We start from the raw sequence: 9,897 nt of genomic DNA, 5'->3' as shown, positions 1-9,897 counted from the left end.
AAGAAATTTAAAATTTTCTATAGATTCGTCACAGAAATTCTAAAATGTTGGACTATTATTAAGTCAAAATTATCCTATGCTATTTCAATTTTGTACCTAAAATCAAATATTCTATTGCATTGCTGCCTTAGGAAATTATTATTGCTAAACTCGATGACTAAGCTCATCACGCCAATCGCTTAGATATACTTACATATACTTTAGAGGGTCTCTGACATTTCTTTTTGAGTGTTACAAATATCGTAGCAAACTTAATATACCCTTTAAAGGTACAAAGTATAGTGAAAGTGTTCAACTTCATTCTTTGATAAAGTTGAAATTGGTAGAGTTGGTTCGGAGAAATGCGCTTTCACCTAAAATGTCAATTTTGACCCCAATAAAACTTTCCTGAATCGTGCTGGGTGTAAAATTAAATGTCTGTGTCACATTGTGTTATTGATTATTGGCTTTTTTAGTAGTTTCTAACAATAAAATTTTCCAATTAATGCATTTTTACACTGTCGATAGGGGTTCATATAGGATTTATTCTAAGCGACTTTAGTTATTGTAGCTTTAGTTGTTTAGGAGATATGTGCATTAAATCTACTAAAGGGCGGGCCACACCCATGTTTTCAAAGTTGTTAGCCCTCAGGTCGCCCTGCTTCTGCAATCCTCTGTACCAAATTACAGTTTTATATGTTAATTTAGAGCTTAGTTATGGCGTTTTTTAGATTATCGATTAAATACGTTTTGTAGGCGTGACATCTACGAATTCGTTTTCACTGTTTTGCAAGGGAACACATGTTCTAAGTTTCATTAAAATATTTTAATTATTACTGAAGTTATCGCTATCGCAAGCGAACAGACGGACGGACAGACATACTTCCAGATTTCAACTTGTCTTTTCGTCCTGATCACTTATATATATAACCCTATATCTAACTCGATTATTTAGGTGATACAAACAACCGTTAGGTAAACAAATCTATTATACTCTGTAGCAATTGTTTTAAACATTTTTATAATAATTTTATAAATACCCCATTCCGTGAAGCTTATGTGTATACATTTTATTTTTACTTATTTTGATTTTTGCTTTTCCTTTTCATATTTCGTTGTTTATTTGCGCAAATCATCAACATCATCTTTAATACTGGTTCTTGCAACACCCACCGACTCATATGTTTTTTGCGACCTTATATTCCCAAACAACCGCCTTCATTACTCATATGGGCGCGTGTGTAAATGTGTTGCATGCTACAATTAACCTGACAATTATGCCTTTACTTGAAACCTCAATAATCCTAAAACACTAACTAACAGCATTATGCTATTGGCGTCACTAATCCATTTCTAGCAAGCGAACGCGGTGCAACAGCGACCGGCTGCGTTGCCAACGCCGCCGCCTCCGCCGACGGGTACAGTGCCCACGGCAGAGATAAGAAACTACGACGAAAGACTATCAGCGACCCCTACGCACATATCCGCTATATCACCTACAGCAGGCGCGCCGCCAACAACAGCGCTACCGATTGCCAAGCGCACGCCCACAATTATCGTGCCAAATGTGCGAGCAATGCGCCCGAGGCAACCACAGCAGCAGCACATCATCAGCAACACCAAGTTAAATTACAACAACAACATGACAACAACAATAGCCGCAAACATCAACAGCATCAACAATCGTTGCTAATCCCGCGAAAATTGCACAACAACAACAAAGATCAAGGCGACAACGACGATGAGGATGTTGATGAGCACAACAACAAGGAAGTTGCAATGTTCCAACAGCAACGACGCAGATTAGTACCTTTGGGTGGTAATGTTGATGAGGGAAATATTGTTGTTGTTACTAAGGAGACTGCCACCACAGAAAACCGCACGTGTGACGCGAAAGTTGCAGGCGAGGCCGATGTCAGCGCGGAAGCAATGCTGCCACATGTCGAAGATGTTCAAAGTGCAAAAACAACAACCACCGCATATGCCGCACACGGCGATTATCTAGGACGGCGACCAGTTAAGTTGCCGCTACGCAAATATCATACTTTCCACTTCCAGCCTTCGCAAACGGTGGCCGGCACACTGCGTCACTGCCAATTGCAGCAATTACGTATTCAAATGCAACACAGACAACAACTACAATCCTATGCACTATCAGCGACTCAAGCCGAACATGGTGAGCTTACGGCTTTTCGCCAGTCACCAACCACTATACCTGCCGAAGCTGCAGTTGCAGCACGTCCAACCAAACGATATGCAACCGAAGGTGGACCGCTAGTCTTTCGCCCGCTCTCCTGGCACGAGCAGCGCACCTTCAAGCCAATATCATCGCCAGTTGATGCTGTCGAAGCGGCAATCGACATCCCCACGTCAACAGAAGCATCGTTAAGTGAGAAAAGCCGCGCAGAGGAGGAAGAAGAAAAGTCTGAATTGAGCGAGGAACTCTCAGACGAAATCAAACAAATCACTAGAAGTGCACAATTACCGCATGTAAGTCTTAATCCTGCCGCTTCGCTGGAGGCGCTCGAAGCGCTCACCAAACACCATCCTGAGTTAATTTATGCCACCAAACCGGGTACACGCCAAAATTTGCACAAACAACTTGCGCTGCCAGAACAGTGGACACACCATTTGGACGTTAAAAATCGCCCAACCGCCAGCCAAACTCTATCACAGGACTCCACCGCACCTCGAAGTGATAGTGACGCTAGAGTGGAGGAAGTCGCGGCAAATACTACGCTCGAAGCTCAGTGCGACGATGAGGAAGATCTCGGCTATTCCTTCTGCGAGGACGACGATGAAGATGAAGGCGTTGAGGAGCTGGTGGGCGAGCCTGTTAAGAGCGGAGGAAATGAACCCGCTAAAGAGCAACGCACAATCACACATACGTCGGAGTCGCCACGCGTGGTGCTCTCTGCGGGGCGCAATGGTGGCCACGTGAAATACATGCTGCGGCAAAGTTACCGCGAAGTGCACATTTAAATGCCACAAACAGCGTAAGCCTCTTGATATGCTACAATTTGGCCACCAACCATCCAACATTATACATACAGACAACAAAAATAACACAGCTTGGCCAGTAATAACTGTAAATAAATACCAAAAATTACAATTTAGTTTGAAGTGCACCTTGTCCAGCTCGGACAACAAGCGCCCATACATATGTATAAGTTAAATCGAGTAAGTACGTGCATTTAGTTATAGTTATAGACTCATAGTTATGTATAGATTACTTAGTTGTAAGTGCAAATATATGCATACATACATAGATGTAGGTAAATGACTGTAAACGTGTTAAGTTTGTTGGTACTTTTCAATCCAAATAATGATAAAATTAAAAAAAGAAAATTAAATACAATTAAGGTCAGTTTGTTTAGATATTGAATTTATTAATGTATAGCAGTTTAGTCTTAGCATAAAATCAAATCAACATAGTATACATACATATGTACTTAAGTTTATTGTGTAAAATATTAATTTACCAAATTCCAGCCCTGATTTAACTAGGATTTCTTTATGCTTATGTAACATGAGTAAGTCCAGTTCGATAGTTTTAGTGTAAGCAGCAGACTTATGGCTTATTAAATTGTATGTGAAATTTCAAAAGTGCACATGCAAATATATTCATGTGTACTTTTGTATATGCAAACTACAGTTTCATATAATTTTAATGGAGGAAGTGACAATTTAGTCAATGTTATACCGTTATTTGCTTAGTAAATTTAATATTAAATTAACTATTTATTTAATTAAATAAAAGATAAGTTAAGTTCAAATAGTTAGTATATTACTTTTATTTAATTATTTATTAATATATTGTATATTTAGTTATCAACTTTTAAAATGCTTTTGAACTTAATACATTTTATTGTATACCTCAAATCAATATTACATGTAAAAAATATTAATTTATTTGCAATTATCCCAAAAATTTTGAATAAGTTGAACTGACATTATTTATATATTGAACTTTTTAGAATAAATTATTTTTAAATTTAATTTTTAATTAATTTATTTAAGTTATTTTGTTAAATTAGTAATTTCAGCTCTTTATAAAATTTAAAAAATAATTATCCAATTTAAAATAAACATAGTGAATTTCCAAGTAAATTTTATAAATTATATTTTCTAATACTTGAATTAAATAATTTATATTGTTTTGCAAATCGACCCTTTTTTCAAATAAAACATCATTACTTATAGAAGTAATTTTTTAATAAGCATTATTTAATGAAAAACTATATTCCTATTTATCATTCTACTACTTATTAGGAATAATATTACTACCCAATTAAGCTCCGCCACTTGAAGCAATTTATATTATATTTATGTTTTGAAGAAAAAAATTAAATATCAATATCGAACACCTCAACCTCTTGCAAATTAGTTGAAGATAGGTGAAAACGGACTGTTATATAACTACTTTAAACAGCTGATGAAGAAATAAAAAACTTTTGAAGAGTTCGCCTCTCATTCGGTATGCAAGCAATTAAATTGATTTGGAAATTCCAATGCTTTAGTCGGCAGAAATATTTCATTATTCCAAAAGCTCACTTTGCAGCTAAAGCTCTCCAAAAGGTTTCCCCGTAATGTTTAGAGGATTGACAAATTGTTTACAAATTGTTTTAAATATGATGGTAATAGGCAAGTAATGGAAATAAATGGACTTAATTAAGCCAATTAGAAATTACTCACTAAATTTAATACTTTATAAATTTATAATATTAAGACAGTCTGAAAAGGTCATATTTAGCATGGTAAGATATTAAAGTTTTTAATAAATGAAATCCCCCAGAGGCCTTTGAAGATAAGAAAACTTGACGTATTTAACTAGTAAGTTAACCTTAATTTTTATTAAACTGTTATTTACCATTACCGTACAATTATAGTTTTAATAAGTTAGTTCATTAGCTTTCAGCTTTCCATCAAAGAACACGTTCAGAAATAATTAAACGAAGATTCACGCGAGAAAGTTAGTTACTTTTAAGGAAAAAATGATTGAAATTTTCAATATTGTTCTCACTTATCACTACAAAATGATTTTTATGCAAATATTTCAGCATTCAGATTTCTGTTGCTCACTTGAGTCGCCTCAAAGAGAAAAGTTTGCCCAATCCACCGAAGTTTAAAATTGCCAACATTATTACAAACAATTTCATACATACACATCTTCACATCACATTAATACTTCGAAACTTTAATTTTTGTTTAAAAAAAAAAAAACAAATCAAAACTAAAACCTAAGAAAATACTGAATATTAATTTATGTTCGTATCTCATTATAGCAAGTGTCCGATTTTGAAGATCCCTATAAAGGCAGTAACACGTACATTTTCTAACACAAAGACGAAAAGTATTTTTGCAAGATACAATACAAAAACGCAAAAAAATAAATAAATATTGCACTTGAACAACAAAACTTTCATACAAATGTACATAATTGTCTTCTTACTACAAATATACCTGTATAACTGTAAACTAAGGTGCATTGAAATGTTGAGATATTTTCGGAGAGGTAAATCGAAATCAAATATTTCTTAGCTTGCAAATAACGTAAACAGTTAAAAATTAGTAGAATTTGAGATGTTTTGTTTAGCATTAAAAGTTGTGGCAACTCCAATTTCATTTAAAAACTCGTTTGTTTTTCTGTCGTGAGCTTGCTGTTTTGCATTATTGTATACTTGTATGTACAGTTATACGTACTCTATACAATTTATTGTTTTATATGCTTTTTGAGATTTATGAAATTATTTGTTGTAATTCAGTTAAATTTCTGGATTTATGTCTTTATTTTTCAAAGAAAATCAAATTCTTGATGTTTTTTCTTGTGCATTTCGTTTCGGTTTCATATTTCACCTATCACATTCATATTCTCTCGTTAAATACTTTCACCACACATTTCATTGCTCATATATACATTTGTTGCGTTTTAACTAATCCGATGATATACATAAAATATCTATTTACAATTACTTTGGATTTAAAAAATAGATTCTCAAAATCTCATTCTAAGTTATTAAAAGCGCACTGCCCGACAGAAAAATAAATTACTTTCGATAGCTTTCAAAATCTTTGAATATAATAAAAAATTTGCCAATACTAACACACACACAGCGCTTCGATTGCTTTAATGTAATTTGCAGTTTCACTTGATTTGTGGGCTTTAGTGAGAGCTTTCTATGAAAGCTTTATATGTATGTATTCGCAAAATATCTTGTTGAAAATAACTTCCTATTTCTAAGGAACAGCGAAAATATGCTTAGAACCGCACGAATTATGTGGTAATTTATATTTAAAAATATGTATAGTTCCACCTGTCCTTATTTCCCGCATCGCACAAGAAAATAGTCAATTAGAAATTTGAAACTGCGAAGATCTTCTAAGTTCAAATCATCGTTCAAAAACGTTGTATGGAACTATTCACCGTTTGTAGAAATCAAGTTTTCAATCGAATTTGAATTGATCATGATGTCACTGCCCAAAATATTCGCACCTAACTCTTACTCTCTGAAGATACATTTTTCTTAATGATCACTTGTATCTTATCCGATTCACAAAAGACATGTTTTTTGTAATACTATGCATTGCCGAGGTGATTAAGATGCATTTTTACGAAGTAGAAGAAATTCCTGTCCGAACTTTCTCACTAGATAATGTTGCGGCTGACTCTGGACATAAGTTCGCAATATTTCCATTTGTTATTCGAATGTAAAATGGTTAAGTAACGGAAATATAGTTTTTCGGACAAAGAGCAATTGACAGAAAACTGCTCTGTGGACCACCCTTCCCATATCATTATAATGCGTTAATTGGACCAGTTTCAAGAGTTCTGGGATATCTTTATAATAGGTTGTCAAAAAGTCTTGCGGTATTTTCGCTAGTTGGCGCTGAAAGAGCGTAGTTCTAGTTTTATTCGTCGCATCGGGTCATGCTATACCTTTTTGGAAAGCGATACAGTTTCCATTTCCACCGCACAACGATGGTTTCAACGTTTTCGTTCTGGTGTAGAGGTGGTCGAAAAGGCGCCACGCTCCGGAAGGCCTGTCGTCGAAAATTGCGATAAAATCGCTGATTTGGTCGAAAGAGACCGGCATAGTAACAGCCGTAGCATCGGTCAAGAGCTGGGCATGAGTTATCAAAAACTCATTTCAATTTCAACAAAAAAAAAAAATTCATAAAAATACCGCAAGATTTTTTTGACAACCCATTATATCTAGGTACTTCGGGAAATCAGAAAAAAAATAGTGTAGCTTTTGAGGAGAATTTGGCTTGAAATATTTATACTCTTCTATAATTTGGAGTGTTTACAATACCATTTATTTGTCTGCCGATAATAACTGTTACAACTAACAACCTTCCAGAAACTGTGAATGCCAATTTAATTTGCTGCTTGCTAACCAAATACTGCTGCAAGATCCCAGAAAATAAAATGGCATATTGGAAAATAAATTTTAAAATGATAATACAAATTACTTTTCTCACAAAATGGTACACTTTAGCCTCTGAGTGCTGCGGAGTTCGATGATGAGCTAATCTACGCTGATTTAGAGAGTCAACATTATGGACCAATCAACTACAAGGCCGCCTCGATTTATGCGCTAGTGAAAAAGGATAAGAAAAATGGTGCTTTGAATGAGGTGAAAAACTGAAGGAGTTGAGAAGTAAAAGTTGAACTCAAAAATAACAGCAAAAGTGAATTCATTTGTTGTTGTAGTGGGAGAATGTATACCAAGCGGGCGCTCGGTACATACTTATGTATATTCACCACTGTACATGCTCCGTTGAATTCCTTTTTTTTTTTGGTTTCCGCTCAAACAGTGCATTTTATATTCTCTTTTCGTAACAATGAGTTGCTAAATTTAATTAGTTTTTGACAGGTAAAAAGTAATAATTTCTTTATTAGCTTTAATTTTGTAAAATATGTATAATATGTTGGAAATTGTCAAATATGAGCTTCTGTGCTAGAATTAACCTTAATAATAGTTGGAAATCTATAAATAAATATGTGGACAAAAAATTATATGAAACTAGTATATTTATTGATGAATAAACAATGAGTAAACGAATTTCATACTTTTTAAAGCAACTAAAACTAATGTAAGACTAAAATGATTAAAATCATATATAAACCAAAAAAATTTATAATGATGTTGTTTTTATTGTAAATCAAACTAGTTTAAGGAACCTAAAAAAATTGAAGTGAAATGTAAAACAAAACTTAAATGAACATATGTAAATGTTAATTTCGCCAGCCACTATAACATATGTACATGTTTTGGCGCAACATCATATGTCCATTTCACCACGGAGAAATTTTTTGTAAAAATACCTTTCACTTACTTAACCTAAAATTAGATACATACATACATATATGCCAAATTCAACGACTCAAAATATGAATACCACTACATACAGAAACCGTAATTCACATCACTTCTACAGTGTCATTTATTCTCCCGCGTCTCTAACCGACTAATTCAAACAGGAATTGTACATAAACACAATTTCACATTTACATACACTATATAGCATAAGATCACAAACAAAATAAAAAAAGATTAAAGCAAATTTGTACGCAAACTCACTACTCCATAGGCATTAAGGATCACCATCAAGAAATTGGATTGTGGAATTGAGAGAGCGCTCTTAAACGCTGTGCTCAATTTTGAAATGTGCATGATTTGAAACGAATAAAATTAGGCAACTAAGTCACAAGGTCTTAAAATCTTAATCTGTATGTAAATGTATGCTCGCATTAATAATAAATATACGATTAGCATGAAGCGAAAGGAATTTTTCTACTCAAGAGCAAATTACGAACAAATATTAATATACATACATATTTACATATATAAAATGTAGCTACTAAATATTATAGGCAAATTAAAGAACAACAACTACCACAGCACTCATAGTTTTGTACATACACAAACAACAAAAATATAAGTCTAATTCAATAAGAATCACCATTGCAATTGTATGCATCAATGGCATAACGGTAAATAGGCTAAGAAAAAAGTATCAGTGGAGTGGCGTTTTGAATTAAAAGTACAGACACTAAAACCCATTAATGATGTGTGTAATTAATAAAATCAAGGTGAAATTAAAGGTTAAAAATATAAAATTATTTTTGTGAAAAACAGATAAGTGAAATTAAATATTAAAAAACAAATTACTAATTTGTATAATATTATAATTTACATAAAACTTAAATAAAAATAATAATTTTTTTCTTATGAATTTGAAACAGAAAATATTTATATCAAATTAACAAATAAGTATTTATTTGAAAAATATTTTATATGAAAAAAATTATACCAAAAATATGTAGCTAAAAAAATTTTACTCATTTGAATATTTTGTTCTGACTGCGAGCTATAAGTATCGAAAGATTATTATCCTTATTTTCGAATTAACAACAAACCAAAAAGTTCTCTTGAAATCGCAAAGTAAGCTATGAATTTATGCATTTATGAAATGTTAATGCCACAGCAAATGGAAATAAATAAAATTTATTAAAGAGTAATATTTGATAAATTAATCAATAAAATATAGACTTCATTAAAGTAAACAATGAATTGCAATTTGTAGCTACTGCAATGGTAAATCATTCTGCGGATTACGGTTTTTGGTTATGCAAGAAGATTAAACACGATTATTAGGCTGACGATATTGATAACAAATTTAGACTTCAGTATATAAAAGTGAATACAAATAAATGATGAAAATAAAAGGAAAATCAAAAATTTGAAAACAAAAATATTTCATTTCAATACATATATGTACATACTTGTATGAGAGGCATTTAATGGAAAAATTGAGGTAAGTTTTGAAAACAAAATGCTCTGATCAAGAATTATTTGGCCACACAGTTTTCCGAATATTTAATGTAAGATCATTCTATGGTAATAAAACTCG

At 32.9% G+C, this 9,897-nt stretch overlaps 1 protein-coding gene across 9 annotated transcripts in view; it reads left to right on the top strand.

Annotated features, from left to right (window-relative positions):
- The window catches only part of LOC126762269 (hemicentin-1), a 545,135-nt gene extending 535,582 nt beyond the window's left edge, over positions 1–9,553 (top strand). For 3 of the 9 annotated variants that reach the window (XM_050478899.1, XM_050478900.1, XM_050478898.1), the window contains one exon: positions 1,303–3,829. In XM_050478899.1, the coding sequence (XP_050334856.1) occupies positions 1,303–2,961 (1,659 nt within the window). In that variant the 3' untranslated portion in view covers positions 2,962–3,829. Of the gene's footprint in view, positions 1–1,302; positions 3,830–5,264; positions 7,410–7,478 lie in introns of those variants that run through there. The other 6 variants (XM_050478903.1, XM_050478904.1, XM_050478902.1 and 3 more) reach the window with 4 other exon arrangements.
- Positions 9,554–9,897: the final 344 nt, after the last annotated feature.

This window comes from Bactrocera neohumeralis, chromosome 6 (assembly GCF_024586455.1).
Source record: "Bactrocera neohumeralis isolate Rockhampton chromosome 6, APGP_CSIRO_Bneo_wtdbg2-racon-allhic-juicebox.fasta_v2, whole genome shotgun sequence".
In the NCBI taxonomy this organism is placed as follows: domain Eukaryota; kingdom Metazoa; phylum Arthropoda; class Insecta; order Diptera; family Tephritidae; genus Bactrocera; species Bactrocera neohumeralis.
Note: the sequence above shows the minus strand (reverse complement) of the source record. Positions and strands in the feature narration are given on the sequence as shown.